A 24197-nucleotide genomic window follows, 5' to 3' on the forward strand; every position below is an offset into this window, starting at 1 on the left:
ACTACATTTCCCAGACTGCCTTGAGGTTAGGTGTGGTCATATGATGGAGTTCTAGCCAATGGGCTGCACTCTACTTTAGAACCCGGCTCATGGGCATCTTCCATGTGTGGTCCTGCATAAGCGTCCTCTCTTGCTGCACTGATGCTCAGTTCTTAGAGTGGTGACACTGGGGAACCACAAGATGGAAGGAACCTGAATCCCTGAATCACTGACTGGAGGAGGTTGTCTGCTGATGGGAATCATCAATATTGGACCTTACAAGAGAAATAATCTTTTATATGTTCGAGCCATTATGGATTCTATTTTATACCAGAACATTCAGAGCTTTATGATAACTAATATACTTTTAAGATGAAATTGCTGGGTTAGATTTTATGATCACTTATCCACTGGCTATCTCTGCTTTGGTGACGTACTAGTATTTCAAACTTGAAATGTCCAACCAAAATGATACTTTCTGTATGTCAGAATATTCTATTCTTGGGATACAGGAGTAGATCATACAAAATTCCTTCTCTCATAAAATTTACATTCAAATGTGGGGAACCTAAAATACACTACAAAACCCCCCAATTTCAAATAGTGATAAGTGCTATGACGTTAATGGGGCTTGAGGGTTAATGGAGGCTACTTGGGAGTTACTTAGGGGGAGGCAGTGTCTCTGAGGAGGTGACATGGGCCTGAAGTTTACATGATGACATAGAGTTAGCCACGTGGACTCTGTGGGCAAAGTATTCCGGAAAGAGGGAACAGCAAATACAAAGAATGGAAGTAACAATAAGCTTTATCCAGGAACAGAGAAGAGGTTAGTTGGCTAAGCAGAGTGAGTTAGGGGAGACGGGTGTGAAGGGAATCAAAGAGGCAGGCAGAGCCACGAGCTTATGGAATCATTCAGTCCAAGGTTAAGAGCTTGGATTGTATTCTGAGTTCAATGAGAAGCTACCAGAGTGTTTTCATCTGGGGAGAAATAACATCTGAATTACATGGTGAAAGGTCCATCCTTCTTTTTTTTTTTTTTTTTTGCTTTTTGTGGCCACACTGGCAACATATGGAGGTTCCCAGGCCAGAGGTCCAACTGGAGCTAGAGCTGCAGGCCTACACCACAGCCACAGCAATGCAGGATCTGAACTGCATCTGCGACCTACACCACAGCTCATGGCAAACACTGGATCCTTAACCCACTGAGTGAGGCCAGGGATCGAACCCACAACCCCATGGCTCCTAGTTGGATTCGTAGCTGCACGACAAGGGGAACTCCGAAAGGTCCATTCTGTTATGTGGAAAGTATATTGTGTAGGAGAGCAAGAAAGAATGGGGCTAGACTGTAGGTCACTGCAGGCACATAGGTGAGAGGACAGTGGCCTGTACTGGCGTGAGTTGATAGGGTGGAGATGGGGACAGATTAGCTGCGTTGAGATGTATGTTAGAGGAAGCAAAGGCTGGGCTCACGAATCGACTGGGTTGGGGGTGGGGAGCCTGGTGGATGGGAGGAAAGATCAATATTGACCCTTAGGTCGGTTGTCCAGCTGCTTGGGGGGTGAAACTATTAACTGAGACTGGGAATTCACGTGATGAATCAGGTTTGTGGTGGGACAGGCCACCTGACAGGTGCTGAATACATGACTGATTTTTAATGTTAAATAGAGGCCAACACGGTGGGCTGAGAGAGTGCTGGCTCAGCAGGTTTCTTGACTTCTTAACATTTCAGCTAAGCCTTGATAATCACTCTTTTTTTTTTTTTTTTTGTCTTTTTTGTCTTTTTTTTCTAGGGCCACACCCAAGGCATATGGAGGTTCCCAGGCTAGGGGTCTAGTTGGAGCTGTAGCCGCTGGCCTATACCAGAGCCACAGCAACATGGGATCCAAGCTGCATCTGTGACCCATACCATAGCTCACGGCAACGCTGGATCCTTAACCCTTTGAGCAAGGCCAGGGATCGAACCCGCATCCTCATGGTTCCTAGTCAGATTTGTTAACCACTGAGCCATGACGGGAACTCTGATAATCATTCTTACAATATGGGATTGTTATATTAAATATACTCTTGGCAGGTAGAGGCTGGAAAGGGTGTGATGGGAACGTGAGCATTGCTAATCAGGTTTGGTTTTCTGATCTGCATGCTAGTTACCCAGGAGTGCTCTGTGCTGGATATAGGTGCACTTTGCAAAATGAGATTATAGATGCTAAGTTCTCAGGACAGTACTTGGATTCGGTAAATGGCAGCATTATTGTTTTCATTATTATGATACAATGAAAACCGTCTCCTGTGTACCCATGATCCCAAAGGGTCCACACAGGCCATGTGTGAAGCCATTAACAAGAGGAAGCTACCCTCGACTGAACTCTAGGGTTTGGTCTTCGAGCTGATAAAGTCACACAGGCCATGTGTGAAGCCATTAACAAGAGGAAGCTACCCTCGACTGGACTCTAGGGTTTGGTCTTCGAGCTGATAAAGTCAGATCTAGTTCAAATTCATGATGCACAAATGCCTGTGTGTCCAAGAAGAGATTCAGAGTTCTAATCCAGAGGTAGTCCTTGCAAAATACTTATAATTCAATACTTCCCTGTGTTTGGATGCAGGAGTATCACAAGATGCCTAAAAGGAACAGGTCTCCACGAGTACTAGGTCGCCAGCTGTGACTGCCCCCTCCGGGTCCACTCCCCCCCAGGCTTGCTCATACCTCAGTACTCTCGATTTAGGCCAACTGGTTCTTGGCCCCCAAGAAAGGATACTAAAACTCTGATTGGTTATCTCAAAGTTCCACAGGTTAATCCTCAGGTCGTCAGCTGACATGTAGGTTTCATAGTCGCTGTTGACGGATATGGAGTTGATGTGGTATGTGTGTGCATTGGCAAATACTCTTCGCGGGGTCGCTTCCACCATCAGGTCCATGGGTCTCAGGACAGGCACCTGGACGCAAGAGCAACACATCACGTCAGAACCAAAGCTTGTCCCCAGGAGAAGGGTGTGCATGTGCTGTCCTCCGCGGTCACACACAAACTCATGGCCATGTGGAAGGGGCATGAAGCCAGAGGAGGAGACTGACAAATCATGTTGTTCCTACGCCCTTTGGTTCTTTTCAGTTCCACCCTATCCTTAAAAAATGGCACCATCGCTTAGCCCTGATGGGCAATTTCATCCTTTATAGAGTCTAAGTTTTGTCCAGGCCTCTCCAGGTGGCCCCATCGCAGGGGAACTTAGAATCCACCGTGGAGTCATGAGCTTTTACAGCGGTTGTTCCAACTGTTTATTTTCTTTTTAAACTTGAAATCTAGTTTTAAAAGGAAAGGGTGGGGAAATTTTAGAAATGTCTAGATCGACTGAGATTTAAATGTATCCTTCATGGTTTGGGAGGCCTAGACCTCATCCTGTGTTTTTCCTCAATCTTTACAATTTTTTTTTTTTTTTTGTCTCTTTAGAGCTGCATATGTGGCATATGGAGGTTCCCAGGCTAGGGGTTGAATTGGAGCTGCAGCTGCCAACCTACACCAAGTCATAGCAACACAGGATGTGAGCTGCGTCTGTGGCCTACACCACAGTTCATGGCACACTGGATCCTTAACCCACTGAGCGAGGCCAGGGGTTGAACCTGCATCCTCAGGGACACTAGTCAGATTTGTTTCCGCTGAGCCACGACAGGAACTCCTGTCCTCAATCTTTAAGGGAATTTTGGGAAGGCATATAATCACCCAAGAGTCTAGTAGCCCAGATTCAGCCACTAATACATAAGGCACTCATTGCCATCCTGTTTTATCTGGGAAAATCTTGGCTTATACCTGTTGGCTTGGTGTAGCAACAATGTACTGTACACTTTCTTTTTTTCTTTTTCTTTTTCTGTATCTTGCTATGTTTTAGCCAACAATTTATTTGAAACCTTTATTGTTAATGACACAAATGGACATATTTACAAAACAGATTCATAGATATAGAACACAAATTTTTGGTTACCAAAGGGGAAAGGGCATGGGGAGGGATAAATTAGAAGTTTGGGGTTAACAGATACACACTACTATACATAAAATAGATAATAAATAAGGACCTACTGTATGGCATAAGGAACTATATTCAGTATCTTGTAATGTACTGTCCACTTTCACATCCAAATTGCCCTTGTTGGGACAAACATTATGGGGTCATCTTACTGGTATACGAAGGGTACGCAGCAATTTGTTGAATAAGTAAGACTACGTGAGCAAATGTTTTCTTCCTCATACATCACAGAAGCAGGCAGTTTACAGCTTCCACACAGAGTTTCTTCCTGGCAAATCTGAACAAAGACCCACCACTGTTCTGACTCCCTCTGTGAATTCAAGGGCACTTCTGACGACACCTGGGTAAACTGGCTCCCAAGAAAGTAATAAGAACACAAATACCTGAGAGGGGACAGACTGAAACACAGCAAACACAAACCACAGGTGTGGTCCTTTGAAAGAAACAAGAGAATAAAAGGACCAAAAGCTATCTTCTTTTCAAGGAAGTCAGCTCTTGCGACCAAGCCCTGCCTGACTTGATACCAGGTGGCCCATTAAGACTTCAATATCTGGATTTGTTTCCACCCAGGGGGTGAGGGGAAGGAGGTGAAAACAAAGGTTGTATTTTGGGAAGTGCCATCACCTCAACAGCATAACCTTTTACAAAACAGAATTCTCCCGGCTCAGTCTTGAAGGATTTTAAGGGACTCTCTAAGTTAAAGGAACAATTCAGAGGAATCACAGAACCCTATGCAGATGTGGTGCCGGATATCCAGGTATCCTGGAAATCAGAGGAGCTTGAGATATGATGTAGGAAGAGCCAGGGTGCCTCCGAAAGCCAGGAATGGGATGGAAGGGAGAATCCCACCACCTCATTTTGGGTAATGGTCCTGGAGCACAGGCAGGAAGGGGTCTGGTCACAGACTCACCTCTCAAGGACAGGTTCTGTGGCCACGGGCATTATCCTGCCCCAGAAGTGCCCTAACGATCACGAAGGGTGGTTGGCATCTGTTGCAATGATGTGCCTTTCGGCTCACCCTCCCATTTACCCTCTCAGCAACATTTGCGTGTGCTCTGTCCAAAGTGAGGAGTGTTCAACTGGTGACCCAAACTAGCCCAGGTCCTGCCTGCATAGGACTGTCGAGGTGGTGGAGGTAGGTACACACTCTCATAAACCACATAAGAAGTCGCATGTGAATCGTCACATAATAAAATGCAGGAAGTACCCCAAAGAAGAGGAAACAGCACAAGGAGGGGTTCCACATGGGTAGCGAGGTCTGGAGAGGTTTTTCTGAGGAAGCGTGAACCAGATGGCGAGAAGGATGAGAAGGTGATTACTAGGTCAGAAGGGGAAGGAAGAATGCTCTTGTCGGTGGAAAGAACACATACAAAGGTCCTGAGGTGAGGGTGTGTAAGGCAGGAATGAGACAGACAGTCATGGGAGATGAAGGGGCAGGGGAGGTAAGAGACAGGGCACAGGAAAGATGTTGTCATCACCCTAAGAGAAAGGGGAAGAAATCAAAAGATTTCCAATGGTGGCGAAAGGATCAGGTTCAACGTTTTGATTAGATGATTCCTTGATGTACTAGAGAGAATGCGTTAGAGGATGAAGGAGGTAGAACTTTGAAAAGGACAGTGATACACTATCGAACACCAATTAAGGGTGTGTCTGAGTTAAGGCTCTACAATGGATAAGAAAAGTGACTTTGCCCTTAGAAACTTGGCTACAAATATTTATTGGGCATTGACTCTGCATCAGTCATTTTTCACACATCATCTCAGGTAATTCTTTCACCAGCTCTGTGAAACAGATACTCGTAGCACAAAGTCCTACTATGAAGAGAAAACTGAGGCTCAGAGAAGCTAAGTCACTGGCCCAGAGTTGTCCAGCAGAGCCAGAATTGGATCCGAGTTTGCCTGACTGCAAAGCTGGTGCTTTTCCCATTCCATCATACCATACCCAACTAGCACGCAGGGTAGGAAGTGATAAATGCCCTGCAAAGGACACGCGTACACTGCTCTAGGATTTATGGATTGAATAGGATCACTGCCAGTAATGATGGCAGTGGCGGTTTTAGAATTCTGTGGTGAAGCTGCCTCTAGAAATTTGTTTGGTGCTGCATGTGTGATGGCCTTTGAAGAGGGCGTCTACTCCGTGTGCTTTCAGAAACACAAGCCCCGCGCTCGCAGTTTGTCATGAAGGAACTCCCCACCTGAAGCTCTGGAGCACTGCCCGCTTCCTCCGCCTCCTGCTCAAAGCAGGCTCCCCAGGGCCATGGAAGACACGAGATCCGTGAGGACTTCCTGTGGCTTCTCCTAAACTCTTCCCCGAGCCTCCTTCAATTCCGTGCACTGTCGGCAGAGGCTTCCCGTGGCTGTGGTGACAGGGAAGGGAGCACGACAGGCTGGATCAAGAGGCATTACCAAGTGGGAACTGCCAGCCCAAAGCATCAGCTTAATGTGATGGGCCTGCCTGCTAATTCAGGCTGACAGGTTCCGTGATGTACCACTTAACGGGGAAGCTCCGTGTCGGCACCTGGGGAGGGAGCACACGTGCTTTGCCCAGACAAGGCGGGGGAAGGATGCTGCCCACGGTATTCCAATCCATTCCCATGCCCAGGTCACGGCTGTCCACTGCCTGCTGACACCCCTTGTGAGAAGGCAGAGGGACTTAAGGCAGTTCAAGCTGGACAGGATGACTGTGTTGCCTACACACTCCTTTTGGGGCCAGGCAGGGATAAGAGTGGGACCCAGCCCACAGGCACCAGGGGGGCTTTCTCTGTAAGATCTTGGAGGGCTTCCTAGAGTTGCAGTCTCTGTGTTAGAGCACCCCTGACCCTTGGCCTGCTCAGAAGGAAGGTCCCTCTGTTTGCCATGTGACAGGGGAGGTGAAGTATCCCGCCCGACGTCACACAGAGAGGAAGTTGGGGGACCGGACTTGGGCAGTTTGGCTCCTGATTGGGCACACGTAACCATGGCTGTGAATGAAACTTTTAGGTTGAAATATGAAAATGTCACTTTTTAAGTCAACAATTGCCAAATCTCAGTAGTTTCATGTGGTTTAGCCTAACATTTTGGAAGGACTCTGTGCCATGAGGCTGTGACTTTGAATCATGGAACACTGAGTCTCGGAAGGGCCCCGTGTGTGTATGTGCGTGTGTCGGACGGGGAGGCAGAGTGGAGGCTCCCTGCCTTGTTCTTGGTGAGATGCTTGGATCCTCAGTCACATCTGGCTTAAATAACTATTTCTGTGGATAAAGGAGTGTGGGAACCACTGGCCTGGGCAGTTCCTGAACTCTGCAGATGAAGAAATCAGGACCCCAAGAGATGACGTGCCATGTCCACGGTCACCCTGCAGGGGTGGCAGCACCACCGCTCTGGTCTCTGCTGCTCCTCCCAGAGCTCCTCTGTCCACCCCCCCAGCAGGGGCCTGAGTCATTCTCCACAGAACCAGACAAAATCCAGGATCAAGCTGGGACTTTCAACTGGTAGTTCAAACCCTCTTTTCTGAGTCCTTTTGGCAGGGGCTGTGAAGCTGGTGCTTTATTGTGCTTATAAATGAGAATGGGGGCCAGTGGTCCTGGACTGCACAGCTGGTGTTCGTGACCCTCTCTGACCTTGACTCAGTTTTAGCTCATCGCTTTCAGCCAGAATCCAAAGGATGTGCGCCCCAGCCTGGGTGGCAAGATAGTCAGTGTTAGGGCAGCAACTCAAGAATGTCCCCAAAGCCCAAGGGAGCAGCCTTTGAGTCTCCCCTGACATGAGGCCTACAGACATCTGTCCCAGGCGTGCTATTAGTGGGATGGGCAGAGCCCAGAGCCCCCACTCTGGGCTCCCTCCCTCCCATCGCTCCGGGCTCTGGTCAACCATCACCCTGAAAGAGGCCTTCCGTGCCCACCCCTCTCACATACCACAGCTTCCACTCGACATTCTCTAACCGCTGGCTGCCTAGAATGTTTTCAACACCTGAGCACTTCACCAGGGATCCTCATCCGTATCCTATGATGCAGCTGGGTGGACGTTATGATCTCTGTTGCACCGATGAGGACATGGAAATCAGAAACATGAAGTAACTTGTATTAATTGCACAGCTGGCACTCAGGCTGGCAGTCCTTGGCTCTGGAAGAGCACACTTGGGTGTGTGGGAGTTAAGTAGGTGTGTGGACATTTCAGGGCAGGCGGTCTGGGCAGTAACGGAGGTTGATAGCCACCGCCCAAGCAGGTTGGCCAAGTGGTCCTGTGTCTGTCTGGGAAGACCTTAAAAAGGAGAGGGTGACTAAATGATCAGGAGGTAAAGGGTGTGTGGGAATCCAGCAGGCAAGGGTTGGGGGTGGGGAGAAGAGGGCGCTGAGCTCTAGTCAGAAGGACCAGCGTGCACAGAAGCTCAGAGAAGCAAGAGCAAGTGCATCTGTGCAAGTGTGTGATGCCCCGCACTTCTGGGTGTGCAGGTCAGTGATTTAGTTATTCCCTCAAAAATACTGAATAAATCCCTCCTCTGTATCAGACATAAAGAAACCCCGAGCTGGGTAGAGGGCGGGGGAGAAGAGCCGAGGTGCTCTGTGCAGTGGGGTAAGGATGGAAGCTGTCCCTTAGGGAATGCCATTTGAGCTGAATGAAGGGAGGGCAGAGCCTCGTGGCTCTCCAGAAAAGAGCATTCCAGGCAGAGGGAATGGCAAGTGCAAAAGCCCTGAGGTTGGAGTGGGATGAGATGCGGATGGAGCCGTGGGGAGCTTCTGCGGCTGCGGAGGAGTCAAGGCAAGGACAGTGGTAGGAGGAGCTGTAGGACAGGCAGTCAGGGCAGGATCACAGTGTGACCGTGGGGACGAGGAGGACTCGGGTCGCCGCCCAATACAACCGCCCACCCTGTTAAGGAGCCTCTCCTTCTTGCTTTCTCCCCATCCTGCTCCACCCCTGTCTCTCCTCACTTCTCTTTCCGTCTCCCTCCCTTCGCATCTTGCTCTTGCCTTTCCTGCCTCTCTTCTTTGGAAACTCAAGATCATCTTTCACCTCCCAGAGCCCAATTACTACAACAATGAAGGTCACTGTCATCTGGCTTATTTGGCGTCCACAGCGGTGATGCATCACGGCCTTCCACAGCATGTGTCAGCGTGTCACAAAGCCCCCTTCGAAAAAGGAGCAGAATCCTGGAAGCCCATAGGCCCTCCCTTTGAACGACATCTGTGAAAATGCGCAGCAGGGGAGAGGCTGGAGGTGAGGGTTCTACACAGAGAAAAAGCAACAGCTGCGTTCCCCATGGCAACCTCGAGCACTGGCATGTCACACGCGGCCAGATCCAAGGCAAGAGTCTGCGAGAGAAGAGATGTCTGGACAGGTGCTCAAGAGCAGAGAGAAGATGGAGTCATGGAGAAGGAAGAGAGAGGCCTCCACGGGTACGAGGATGAGCGTGGATTCCAACTGCTCGGTAACCCTGGGTCAAGTCTGACTGAGTTCAGCAGACGACACGGGACTGCCCTTGGTATGTAGAACCAGCATCATCCACAAGACAGGCCTTTGAAAAAATCACTATCAATTTAAATTCAAGGTGGTTCCATATCTTGTTGGTATTCAACAGATGCTCCCCACCAAGCTCCCCAGTATTTGAGACTACTCCATGCTGAGGCTGACACAATACAGTAAGGCCACGGGGTTAGGTGGCCCCTGGGTCATCAATTAGCAAGTTCACATCGGGATATTCTGACCACCCCCTGGCCCCAGATGAAACCTTCAGTTAGCATTTATTGAGCATTGACTATGTGCCGGGCAGTTGCCCCACAGCGTATCCTTATGAAGCTTAGTGAGGGCAGAGACTGCATAGCCCCCTAGCCCTTCTTGTTCACAATCAGCTCTTCTGGGAAGGTGAAACCCTATTTGTTTGATCTAGACAGGAAACAGATGGGAGCTGTCCACCTTTTCATGGCTACGAGGAAACCCCAACTCCGGTGCTCTGGGAACACAGGTGTGAAGCCTGGTAGAGAATTTGGGGTGGTCACTCCTTTCCACCTTGAGGCACTAAATGGTCAAGCTGGAGGGAGGAATGACAGCTCCAGATTTCAGCCTTACTTCCAGTTTGCCACCTTGCCTTTCCTGGGCTTCCTTTTCTGTGACTCTACAGGTTTGGGATAAAGCCAATAGCTAAAGAGCACACAGACTTCCTCATCAAGGAAGAGGGAGTGAGTCATCCTGAAGATGGGAGAGCTACTGGGTCCTGCTATAAATACCTCTGTTCCAAAGCAACAGACCTCAGCAGGCAAGCTTTAGCTTTCTTCAAACAGGAGAATGTGTGATTTCCAAAGTCTGGGATGGTATTATTATTACTATTATTATTATTATTATCTTTTGGGGCCACACCTGTGGCATATGGAGGTTCCCAGGCTAGGGGTCCAATCAGAACTGTAACTGCTGGCCGACACCAGAGTCACAGCAATGCTGGACCCGAGCCACATCTGTGATCTATACCACAGCTCATGGCAAAGTCAGATCCTTAACCTGCTGAGCGAGACCAGGGAATTGAACCTACGTCCTCATGGATGCTAGTGGGGTTTGCTAACCACTAAGCCATGATGGGAACTCCCATAGGATGGTTTTAAATGAAACCATTTCCCCACTTCCAACTCAATGCATTTTCCTTCCTAAAATCAAATCATGTCAAGACATACCCACAGCCTAGGTCCTTCTTCTCGCATTTGGAAAAGAAAGACCAACTTTCACCATCCTGAATCTTACTGTGGTGAGCTGTCCAAGGTGTAAACACTTCAGAGTGGGATCATCAAAGCTGCACCCCCAGCTCATTATAATAGGAATTTCTACTAAAATTTTGCTTTTTCTAGTTAATCATTATATGTCAGAATCAGATGTTGTATGTTGTTTTGGTCAATTCTGTTCTATTAATTTTAGAGACAAATCTGTAAGAGAATTTTAAACTCTTACAGTGATATATTCATAGGGAGGGAAAAATCTATTTTCATTGTAAAAATGATCAATAAAGCTTTTAACATTTATTCTGGGGAAGTGCAGTGAAAATTCATAATTAAAGAAGAAAGAGGAACAACATAAAGTTCTGACTTTTAGAGAACTTGTTCTTTATTCTTTTCATGGATATCAATGAGTATCCAGTTAGATGGTATTTAAATTCCAGGGGAGGCATTAAAAAAGGTGATATAACTGGTTTATTTTAAACTGCCTATGTTCAAAATACTCCTGAAATCATATCCTCTGTAAGTACTTAACATTACAGTGGAAATACTTAGTTGTCTACTTAAAAATGCCCAGGAAGTTAAATGGCTTTTCAAAATTCTACTAGAAGGGTATGTAAACACAAAATGTGAAATCATGCAGATCAGACTTTGTGCCAGGATTGTGCCAAGCACTTTATGTATACCATGTTATTGAGTCCTCACTGTGACCTTCAGAGGTAGGTACTAATAATGTTCCCACTTTACAGGTGTGGATCCTGAAGCAAAGGAAGTAGTGAATTTGCTCATGGTCATACAGGTACTAGGCGGTGGAGTCTGGCAGTCTGGCTCTTGAACTTGGCAGTCTGGCTCTAGCTCCCTAGAATAGTTATTGCTAGAATTCTGTCCATGAACTTCCAATTGTAGGAAAAAATGGTCCACTCTGAGAGATCACCTAGGGAAGATATTCTGACTTTTTTATTGGTAGTGTGGAGGGAAGACATCCCTTCCGTTTGCCCAGAGAATTCAGTCATGATTACAGAACTTAGCATTGCTCAGGAGAGGTGGCAAGTGAAATGACTGGTCACTGGGTAGAAATTAACTTTGTTGGGGTAAAAAAACAAAACAAAACAAACAAACAAAACCAAAAAACACTGGAGGCTTTTCTGGTTAGGAGTTTTCCCAAATAGCTTCTGTCCACATTGTCATGAAAACCTTGAACAATATCATTGTTCATCCAATTATCAAACCAACCTGGGGGGCAGAGTCTGGCATTCTGTGTACCCATTATCAAAGGGTAATTCAGTGTAACAAACCAAATCGAGTATGTATAAAGACTGTCAAATAAAATAAACCACTCACAAATTAAATTACTTCCCGTTTTCAGTGGGAAGAATGCCAGTCATTTTTCATTTTAAAAAATATGCATCTTACTTCCATTTTTTTTAAGGATGTGAAAAGAAGCATTTAAAGCCCTCTGTGCTGTCTGTACCGAGCTTTCTTCTCCCTTGGCACATCTCTCCTGGTCCAGGGGCATTTTTCTCTTGGAGAATTAATGGAGCATTAAGCCTCACCCTGGTCAAAAAACTTGTTTCCTCCATGGATCAATGGTGGATGGAGCTCAGAAAGCAGGAGTGATAGGTTGGCTCTGGTTTTCAGCGACATATCAGAGCTGCTGTTTCAGAATGAAACTGCCACTCAACACCACCTCGCCAAAAGCCCCCAGGGAATCCAGTCCAAATAATATAATTTTTAGATTTCCCGGATCACACCCTTCAACAGCCTCAGTATGTCCCTGATTTCTTCTTTTACTGGCTTTGTCATCCGGATTGAAATGAGCCTGAGAGGAGAAACCCCTTTGGACCAAATCAGGCTTTGTGCTTCAGGGTCTTAAATATCTTAGAATTCTATTCTTTCCTTTGACAAACATTTATTAAGTGCCAATCACTCCTCTAGGTGGTACAGGGCGAACAAAGCAGCTTAGACGCGGCACTTAAAGTCTAATAGGGAAGAAAGACATTAATGTCCCGAGGTAGATAACATTGTTACAAACTGTCTCTGATGCTGGAAAGAGATGCATGTGGTTTCAAGGGAGGAAAAAATATTCTTTCATTAAAAGAAATAGGGCTCTAATTTAGATTGGGGGATTAAGTAAATTGTTTTTTTGAAGAAGTGACAGCTCACACCACCCCTCCCACACCGGGTAGAGCCATAAGCGCCATCTCCATCAGCGGTTCTTTACCAGGGGGGCAAAGTTGCCATCTGACAATGGCTGGTGATACTTTTGATGGTCATATCAGGTGTATGCTATTGGCATCTAGTGGGCAGAGGACAAGGATGAGGCTAAAAGCCCTATGGTGCACGGACAGCCTGCAGAAACAAGCAGTGATCCGGCCCAAAATGTCAGCCACTCTGAGACTCAGAAATCCAGATGGATAAAAGAAACACCATGTTAACTTCTACAAGAGGCAGCAAAAGGTTCTAGTTCATAAAGGTGTTCTGGTTTAAAAAGCCTTTATATATGTAAAATCAATAAGCTTCTTCTATCTATCTATCTATCTATCTATCTATCTATCTATCTATCTATCTAATGATCTATCTCTCAAAGACTTATCCTCTATTGCCAGCTACAAGAACAACACACAACCCATAAAAGTGCCTGAAAAATATAATATAGATATATTAAGCCCAATGCATCAAAGATGGTTTTTATGGCAGACTAACAATTTCATGCTCTCAGCGTTTTTGACTTTTTTGGCCTCTACAGAACAGAGAGGAAAAATATCTTGCCCTCAGAAGAAAAACTCACTATCTAATTACCAGCCCATGCAGCAGCCTGTAACTCTGCCAGTTTTACCTTATTTTTTTTTCTCCCTACCAGACACTTCCATTTTCTGCCAGCATTGCTATGTCTCAAAATGTGTTTCCCTGTTCACTGCCTTTCCTGTTATTTCCCTTGATGCTTCACATTGTGTAATTCCACAGGAAAAAAAAAGGAGCCATCTCAAAATATCGCAGCAGAGGAAAATTTCAATTCATGTTTATAGGTGGGGAAGGGGATGGGAAGAGGCCGTAAGTTAATTTTTGGTAGGTTGGATTAGGATTCATCGCAATTGTTTGGGCTTTATTTTTAAACTGCTTTGACAAAAGTATTTTGAAATCTGCCCACACCCTTTCTCCTGGATACAGAGCACTGAATCTTTGATGATCCAGGATCAACAAAGCCTCAAGAGTATCACCCTATATTCTGCCACTTGTGACTGTGGCTTATACAGACCCAAGAAGATAAATACAGATTTGACATAAACTTCAAGAATCTTAGAGTTGGACATTGAGAAGTCATTACACTTAAAAGGTGTGGATGCTTACAAAGACGCATCTCTAAGAACTTCGAAACACGGCCTTGCATTGGGTATGAACAAAGCTGTAGACCTGGCTAAACTGTGCGGTTCTGCCTCCCACCAACAGATGGCGGTAGTGATCACTCGTGACAGTGACTTGGGAACAAATGGACTCACAGTGACCTTTCAGGAGTGTATGCTCTGATTCCCACCCCAGGGTGCATGTGAGAATCAGACGAGGCCTTTTATTAAAAACTCACGCCTGGGCTGCACCACTGGGGGGCAGTGGCGGTGGTGGGGAGTGTTGTGAGGCCAGAATGCCTGGGAGGTGGAAGCCAAGTACCAGTATTTTGAAAGTCCTTTAGGTGACCAATACCTACAGCCACTGAGAGCACTGAATCAGGGGGTACGCGGAAGAACTTCCTTACAGCAAACTCTAACAACCGTTACCTTCTAGAGTATGAGAGGGTATGAGTTGAAAATTATTTTTTATAGTTGGAGGTTTTTGTTAATGTGTAAAAAACACTGTAATAAACAAATAAAAAGGAAGTACTTTATGGAAGAGAGAAATGATAGGAAAGTATTACTCTTCGTCATATATAAAAAAGTTTCCCCAAATTGATAAAAAGAGAACTCAATAAAAATACATGAAAGGCAAAGGATATGAAGAGCAAATTGAGAGCCAAAAGCCAACGGCCAAGAAATATATAAAAAATACGCCCAATCTTATTAGCAGTCAAGAAGGTGTAAGCTAAGATTCTTTAGTCTTACAGAAGATTAATCTATTCATCTATAATCTTGACTTATACAAATTTTACTACCTGCCAGCTACTATCCTCAGTCTTTCTTAACAATTTAATACTCAAAACAATTTCAAGAGGTAGGCATTCATAACATACCTCTTTACAAATAAGGGTAACTAAGACACAAAGCAGTTATGCACCTTAGCTAGAAGTCACGTGGCTATAGTGCTTGCTGGAGCTGACATAGGTTCTTGGGTGTGTTCTGGCCAAGACTATCCTTATCCTCAACCGCTATTTTAGCTCTCTTCTCTGCTGTACCTCCACTCAGACGGCAAAAAAATAAAACGACTGATCAACTTCCACCCTGGAGATATCGGGAGGAAATGGCACCTGCTGGTGGGCGTGTGGATGCAACCAGATTTTCAGGAGGTTAAACCACAATAATACACCTATCTTTCAACTTAGCAAATCCCACCTTAGTGAAACTATCCTGCAAAGACAAACACCATTTACGATAATGTATGTTTGGGGTCCTTTCCGCAGCAGTGTTAGATGTTGCATTGTAGCAACATTTGGAAAGAGCTTGCCTGTCTGTGAAGAGGGGGCTGGTTTAATAAATTACAGTATACTCATACTTGAGAATATCTGCAGCTACTTCAAAGAAGATGAATGACCAGGAGAGATGGTTCTTTTTTCCTTTTTGGCTGTGCCAGTGGCATACAAAGGTTCCCAGGCCACGGATAGAGCCTGCAGCGTGGCAGTGACAATGTCAACCTCTAGGCCACCAGGGAACATCCAGGAGGGAAGTTTCTATTTCTAAGCAGAGTAACATGTCTTGATTTTATAAAAACTGGCACAAATGAACTTTTCCAAAGAAAAGAAACTCATGGACTTGGAGACCAGACTTGTGGTTGCCAAGGGGAGGGGGAGGGAGTGGGATGGACTAGGAATATGGGGTTAATTGATGCAAACTATTTGCCTTTGGAATGGATGAGCAATGAGGTCCTGCTGTATAGCACTGGGAACTATATCTAGTCACTTATGATGGAGGATAATGTGAGAAAAAGAATGTACATGTGTGACTGGGTTCCTTTTGTATGGTAGAAAATCGACAGAACACTGGAAACCAACTATAATGGAAAAAATAAAACATTAAAAAAATAAAAACAAAACAAAAACATATCATCCATTAACGTTTCTATGTGTTTGTGTAGACAGAGAGAAAAGTATGGAAAGTTACACACCAAACTGACACCATGAGTTACCTTAACACGTGAGGCCACAGTACAGGATAATTTGACACGTTGCTATAACCCTGCATTGCTTTGATAACTACCTCCTTCCCCCATGCTAAAGTCCTCCAGATATTTGGGCACAGACCTTAACCCATCCCGCTCCCTGTTCCATAAATTATACCAAGACTTAGCCTCCAATCTTTATACCTCACCAGGGAGGGGTCAGGGCTGGTTCACCTCTACTGATGTTTTGCTTTTACTGAACACAATCTACCAGAGTTCAGAACACAGAGGGACCTGCACTCTTCTATACATGCCACGTGCTTTCTACTCACAGAGCTTAAAACCAGTGGACCTGTGTCACAGTCCATACCACATTGTCAACAAAAATTCCCAGGTCTTTCAAATGAGTTAATGTCAGATCTTTTCTACTGACTTTTGACCACGAGTGTGAGTTCCTCAATTCCCTTCTCTAGGATTTATGCTTTCCTATTAAAAGTGAAATACAAAGTTGGAAAATATCATGGATGTAAATGTGGGGAGCAGCAATAGGAAGCCAGTGAATTCCGGATTCTGGATGATTGGGTTTTTCTGCATAATGAAGATGATGGGTCAGAAGATGAGTGAAGGTGCTAGGTACATGGAGAAGACGAGAAGGTGTTCTCAAGTCTGGCTGGAGGGTGGGAGGTTCCTTAAGTCTTTGGTTCCCCAGGGGCAGGGCTGAATTTGAATCATAGTGATCCTGGCAGATAAAACTGTTACATGAAGTGGGGTGGGGGAAGAGAGGACTCTGGAGGAGGAGATTTGCTAGTTCTGTGGAGAGAGCAGGAAGGGGCCAAGAACAGAGGTGAAGGAAAGGGATAGGAAGAGCAGAGCATCTGAGAAAAGCAGCTGCACACTGGACCATAAAAAAAAAAAAAAAAAAAAGGACGTTGAGCCTCCAGAGATGGGAACGGAGAAAGAGGGAAGAAAGCACGGTGGGGGCAGGGGAGGGGAGAGCTCATCTAGTCTGGACTCTTTAGATGCCATGAAACAGAAACCTTCTCACACATACTTAAAAAAAAAAAAAAAAAAAAAAAAAAAAAAAAAAAAGAATGGAGTTCCGGTTGTGGTGCAACAGAAACAAATACGACTAGTATCCATAAGGATGCAGGTTTGATCCCTGGCCTTGTTCAGTGGGTTAAGGATCTGGTGTTGCTGTGAGCTTGTGAGCTGTAGTGTAGGCTGACAGCTACAGCTCTGATTCAGTTCCTAGCTTGGCAACTTCTTCCATATGCCATGGGTGCAGCCCTAAAAAGACCAAAAAACCAACCAAACAGAAACAAACAAAAACCCACAAAAATCACCCTACAAAATTAAAGAAAAAAAGGATTATGGTAAGATAGAAAAAGCTTGCAGCTTGTCAGGACTGAAAATGGGGCTTGTGAAATGGAGCAGGGGCTCAGTCCGCTGTTAGGGACCTGGGGACTACACTTTGTCTTTCTGTCTCTGCGTCTGTTTCTCTTAAGGACCACTTATCTTAAACTGCTCTTTACATGTCAGGTGCTTTCTTCTCTCTTTGCCAGTAAACGCGCCCTCTGCCTGTGCACCAGTCTAAACCTGGCCTCTGGTGAGCCACTCTAGCCCCAACTCCATGGCAGTTTCAAGCGAAACACGCAGCCCTACTGGAGATCATCATCCTGAGTGAAGTCAGACCGAGAAAGATAAACATCACACAAGATCACTTGTACGGGGAATCTAATAAAACTATACAAAAGAATTTAGTTAAAAATGGAAACACACTCGAAGATTTTAAAACCAGTCTTACGGTTATCAGAGGTGGAACCAAAGAATTGGAAGGGTGGGAACAGCATACATACTACTGTCCAAAAGAGATGACTAACGAGAACCCATAGCAAAGGAAAATCTACTCAATGGTTTGCAAGAACCCAAATGGGAAAAAAGAATGGATGTATTTATATGTATGACTGATTCACTTTGCTGTACACCTGAAACTAACACAACACTGTAATTCAACGATACTCCCATAAAATTAAATTTGAAAAAAAAAAGAAGGAGAGAAGGAAATAAGCAGAGAGGGAAATGCAGTAGGAAAAATGAAAGAGTCAGACCCTTCTACGGAAGGGCGTCTCAGTCTTTGAATGTAGTGTACTCACACCCACCTCCATGCCTTCTCCAAAGTCTCCCCTGTTCACCCCACTTCCATTCATCCCCTTCCCTCAGTTCTCCTCCATCCTGACCACTCCAGAACTCTCCCCATTCCTCACACCATATACACACACAATCCAGGGGTGAGTAATCTGATGCTTCCAAGAGGTCTAAATTTTAGCTTCCTTGTGGCACTATTTCAACAGGCTTCTTGGAATCATTTCCAAACGTGAGTGCCTAGGGTTAACATCTGAGACTTCTAACAGTCTCTTATTCAAGGAGAGTAAAGCACAACCAGTCACCATGCCCTGGAGAGAAATTTTATTTTGTGTGGAATGCTGTTATAACTGCTTTGCAGTCTTCCTCAAGTAATGAACCATTTCTTTAACTCTCCCTTACAATTTTCCCCATGTTCCCTGTCGGTCCTACAAGTTCTATGAAGCCTGTTCATGGCAATGCCATGGTTTTAGATGAGACCATCAAACTGTGCTGGAATAAGAGTGTACCCGGAATGGAGTAAGATTTGCTCATTTCTTCTTCCGGGACAGCACACTATTTTGGACGACGTGCGCCTGATCTGGTTTGAACTGCCATCTTTACGTGATTATTTACCAAGATCCCGGGACCTTTTCTACACAGACACTCCGAGTTCCCACATTCCATGTGTGAGTGGCTGAATGGCCTCTCCACACGCACTCGCGCTGTGCTTTGTCCTTTTAGGTGTCCTTTCTGTGCCACCCACGTTTTCAAGGTGGCCATCCACTTCCTGGCTCATTCCTGATCTCTTCTGGGCCCCCTGGTTTTGTGGCACGTGAGCCTACACCACGATGGGGCAGAGGAGGAAGGGTGGCAGGGGCAGAGCTTACAGCCTTTGAGGCTGACTCATGGGACTATAAGCTCCATTAATTTTTTTCTTCCCAAAGGTAGAAATATGAATGCCTTTCTCAAATAGGCCAAGCAAAGGACCTCTTCCATAAAGCTCTGAGGCTTGCAATCAAAGGCAAGGGAAAACGAATCCTACAGAGGGAAAAGAGGACAAATATGCACTTCATTTAAAATCACTAGTCGGACATCGCACTACTCTGCCTGCCTCTCTCACATGCTATTCGAACTTGTTTTGCCCTTCATCTAGGAGTAATTACATAGTGAATTGCATCACATATGCATTAACATGTGAATTCAACGACATATGTTTAGCATAAGTCAGAAAAAAGAAAGACGGAAATGCATTTAAATGCTCTTGACTACGGCTGCTGCATTCCACTCAATGGTTGGAGGCACACAGTGAGTATGAGATGTGGGCAGTGGATCACCCGTGTGGACCTCATCTGCTGGCATCTTGACGCAATGAATAAGGTCCTAAGGCTTACAGAAATCTGTTTCATCAACGGCCCTTTACATTTTGGGCATAGCTTTATATTATACATTATTCTTTATATTATGCATATTTTTGTACAGTTTATAAAAACTGTGTATATTATATCATAAGGCTGATTTAAGGGATTTTTCAAGGATATTTTTAAGGGATGACTTTGGAATCTAGTCTGTGCAAAACTGCCAACTTTTGGACCTTTTTTCAAATACCTCATACACCATTTCCATATACCATTACCTTCTTAAACATCACAAAAATATTCCACATTGTTTTAGTAATATTCTACAGACAGTTACAGAATGGAGGCTCGGTGAAATTAAACGGCATAGTAAGTCCTGAGGTCATTCAGTTAGGATCAGCAGAGGTAGATTCAAACAGTCTGAGTTCACAGACCCTACTTTTCCTACCATATCGGGGAATCTAAAATCTTGATACTTAAGCCTCTTCATTGGATTATTCTCTCTTTCTTAGTCACAGTCTACTTATAGTAAGATATTCTAGCACTTGAAAGAGCGTAACTATTCCCAAGCTCTATCTGTTGAGCACTTATTGATGCAAGGTGCCTTTGGTATACTACGGTGGGGGATCATCGTCTTCCAAAAGCAGCTCACATACTGAGAAGATAAAAGAGTCAAATAATGCAAGAAAAATGCGTCAAATAGTTTGTAGGTACCAGGACAATAGGAGGGCCTTGTGAGTAATGATAAGTATTCTGGAAATCATTCTACGTGATACAGGAAACCTGAGGCACTGAATAGGGTAGTGAATGACCTATTTACAACGTAAAATATCATACGAAATGTTATGTGGTTATCGTTGTGGACGGCTGCTGGTGGGGAAGAGGGTGAGTGAATGTAGGGAGAACAAGCGGGAAGCTTTTTTCTATGGTGCTGATGGGAATATGTAAGAAACAGGGTAGCAGAACTTAGGAAGGGAATGAAAGAGGAAGAGAAAACAATTATAGAGATCTAAGCTGCTTTGAAGGAACAGCAGTAAAACATAATAAAAAGCTGAAAAACACAGTTATCAACAGGGTTTATAATCTTGAGGCAATGACATACAACAAAATGAAAAATTACTAAGATACAAAAACCCATGGAAAGCGGAGTATACATATAGAAAAGAACATCTAATGTATATGTAACTGTTAGCCATGAAGAGACCGAAAGAAGTGGACAGGAAAAAACTACTTAAAATACGTTTTTAAAAAATGCCTGAAACAAAGATTTAAATCCAAGACTGAAAAGGTTGAAAGGGTACAGTATGCCAACAAAAATGATAGAGAATGGTTAATGCTAAGGGGTACCCTAGTGATGTTGTTTGACTCCAGGTGTAAAGAAGATTTATGGGTTATGAGATCTTTAAACATGAATCAATTTATCAGAGGTAATAACAAGGCTGGCTTCAGACGTCTCGCCACAGTTAACTCCATGTCAGAAACATAACCAATGTCCACAAAGTTGGAACATGTTACTGTTCTTTCAGGCTGTGATTTAGCATAGAAGCAACATTCTCTAGCAGGTGAAAACTCAGGGAACACAGTATTTGCGAACCTCTAGCAGAATGTGAGCTGTGTGGTGGCAGGGTCGGCTTCCACATTGTTCTCCACTTGATCCCCAACACCCAAGGCATAGAACATTACATGCAGCAGATACTTAACAGATGTTTGTTGATTGAACTAAAAACATTTTTATATGCAGAAAATTGGAGACTTTCCCATTCAGATTCCTCAACTGGTTTTTTTTCAATAGAGCCACCTGAGAACTCTTAAAGATTGCTTAGAGCCACACTTTGAGATTCAAACTCAATTAGGCTTGGGTATCTTGATTTTTAAAAAGCTCTCCAAGTAACCGCAGGTATCCTCTTGAAATTTTTTTCACTTTGTCTGTTTACTCAGATTATTATTTACTTAGTATTTTCTTTAAATGAATTTGTTTTTTAGTTAACTACATTGATTTTGCTAGGGAACTTTATGTTACAGCAATACACAATTAGTTTTGCACAAATTGGCTAAAAAGCCCAAAAGAAAGTTATAAAAAATAAATGCAACAAAAAAGTTCCTAATTCTAGCCACATATGACCACCTGGAAAGACTTTCAGCTCAGGGCCAGCTCTTAGTTTAAGAAAAAAAAGTCAAGATTTGTAAGGGTTGGAAATTCCCATTGTGGCTCAGCGGTAAGGAACACAACTAGTATTCATGAGGATGCGGGTTCGATCCCTGGCCTCTCTCAGTGAATTAAGGATCTGGCGTTGCCATGAGCTGTGGTGTAGGTCACAGGCGTGATTTGGATCCCATGCTGTTGCGGCTGTGGTGTAGGCTGGCAGCTATAGTCCCAATTCAACCCCTAGCCTGGGAATTTCCATATGCTGCAAGTGTGGCCCTAAAAAAAAAAAAAAAAAAAAAAAAAAAAGATTTATAAGGGTTGTTAGATGGCTTAAAACAATATTAACATCAAAGTAGGGCTTTGGGCTTCATGTAATTAGAACAATTTTAGAAAGAAATGAAAAGAGAACTTGTCACAGGATTCAACATTACTTCAAGCTGTGTCTTGTACCAAGGGAAACACATAACCCAGACTTTGGGAAACACAGTAAACTTTGAAGGTGACCATCACAGTATCTGGGACATGTCAGGTGATGAACGTATGTTGGTTTCGAGTATTTATAGGTAACCTACTTTGTGTCAAGCACCATTCTGGATCTTGGGAATCAGGTAACAAATAAGACCTCTGCTCTTAGGTTGCTCAGTGCTATTTTGTGTGTCTTTCCACAGGGTCATTTGCATAAACAAATATAGTCATCCCCCCTTTATCCACGGTTTCAACTTCCTGTGGTCAACTGTGGTCCAAAAATATTAAATGGATAATCCCAGAAATAAACAATTCATAAGCTTTAAATTGCACATCATTCTGAAGAGTGTGATGAAGCGCAGGGGGATGTGACTCATGTCCTGCCCATGAGTCACTGAGGAGCCCACTTGGTCACCAGATTGACTGTTGAGGTATCACAGTGCTTGTATTGACAGCCTCATTTTACTTAACATGAGACCCAAAGTGCAAGAAAAGTGATGCTGGCAATTCAGATAGTCTCTCACTGTGCCTAATGTCTAAGTTAAACCTTATCGGATGCATGCATGCACAGGAAAAACACAGTGTGTTTGGGGCTCTGTGCTACCTGCAGGTTCAGCCATCCATTCGGGGTTCTTGGAATGTGTCCCCTGCAGATAAGGGGGGCCCACTGTAGACAGCTGGCATCTCTAAGTGGTTACTGACTGCATCTTTCTCACCCATGAAAAGCTGCATCCTCTAAACCCAAAAAAGGGTGGGATGGTGTCTTTTACACTTCCTAAAATTCTAATAGTACCTAATGCTTCCAGACAGCTTGCTATAGGCCACCCCATCCAGCACATGGCATGGTTTCTCTCCTCTACACTTCATAGCCACCATATGCAGCAGGGATGGTAAGAGACAGTGAACTTCATTTCTCAGACGAGAAGAGAGAGGCATAGCTCTGACAGGAAGCCCTACCTATCTGGAGGGTGTAAAAGCAACTACCTGACTAGCTGAGATCCCTACATATGGCTTTTCCTCTATTGTATGTCCTGCTATTGCTATTTAAATCCTATTTCCTTACCCTGGTGTGATCAGAAAAGGACGCTAACGGTAGTCTCATTAACTTCTGGTGATGAAAGGGGGAAAATGGGAGAATCAGGGCAGATGCAGATGGGCACTGATGGACTGAGAATTAAGCTAAATGAGAAGCAAAACAAAGGAAGAGAATAAAGAGATTTCACTAGAGGTTAAGAGAAAAATAATGAGCTCTCTTCTAAACACAAAAGGAGAATGCAAGTGGCAAAGAGGGAAGCCAGGCTGCAGGAGCTTGGCAGGGGGTAATTTATTGATTGACAAGTAAGAACGTGCCAAAAAGAAAGACATAAAGGAGGAAAATTATTTGCTGCCGTTTTCACAATGGGAGCCATCCAAGGAGGCAGGAGATTGTAAATTTCCCAAGGGAAGAAGAAGATGAAGTAAGATTCTTATGTCACGTCCTCAAAAGGCAAAGCACTGGTGTTTGTTTGTCTGTTTGCTTTAAAGCACTGGGTTTGATGCTGAACAAGGATCAGATGATACAACTGGCCCTTGATACTGACAGATGTCTGAAGATGTTTGGAGGATGGGAAACCTAGGACTAAATATTTCTAAATTTAATAATCGCTGAGTCAGAGAAGACTTGGATTTGCCCAGGGGGTAGGCTCAGAGGATTTCTGTGGACTCTCCCAGAGAGAGGAAGTGAGTCTAGAATTGGAGGCAAAGGAATAGCTTCTCAAGAAGGATACTCGTGGGGCAGGGGAGGGGGTGCCTTGAAAGACACAGAATGGGTAACCAGCGTTTGTCCAAACATTGCAGTGGAAAGGTACCTTATCTCTCACTGGCAGAAAGGGAGATGACTAAGGACAGCCAGGGACAATGGAAGCCGAAGTAAAGCCCAGCAGGTAAACACACAAAGGAGAGGGACAAGACTGCCTTTCCCTCCACCTGTAAACAGTACAGACAGCTGTTCAGTTTGGAGCACTCATTTCCTTTCTTGTTCATGCCCAAGTCTTTACAGGTATCTGACTCAAGACTCTCCCCAACTATTTACTTTTCCTTCGTGAGAACTCTTTCATTTAAAATGACATTCTATTCTAGACATATTTATAGGTATGCAGGTTTT

The 24197-nt window shown here is 44.5% G+C and overlaps 1 protein-coding gene across 18 annotated transcripts in view; it reads right to left on the reverse strand.

Moving 5' to 3' along the window:
• The window catches only part of PPP2R2B (protein phosphatase 2 regulatory subunit Bbeta), a 474608-nt gene that overhangs the window by 61888 nt on the left and 388523 nt on the right, over positions 1-24197 (reverse strand). For 16 of the 18 annotated variants that reach the window (XM_021080843.2, XM_085009650.1, XM_085009657.1 and 13 more), the window contains 1 exon segment: positions 2733-2910. In XM_021080843.2, coding sequence (XP_020936502.2) covers positions 2733-2910 — 178 coding nt within the window. 18 annotated transcript variants of the gene reach the window in all.

Source organism: Sus scrofa, chromosome 2 (genome assembly GCF_054392235.1).
Source record: "Sus scrofa isolate SSC_HxYL_T2T_F1_AM1 chromosome 2, Sscrofa_HxYL_maternal_Yorkshire_Landrace_v2.0, whole genome shotgun sequence".
NCBI lineage: Eukaryota > Metazoa > Chordata > Mammalia > Artiodactyla > Suidae > Sus > Sus scrofa.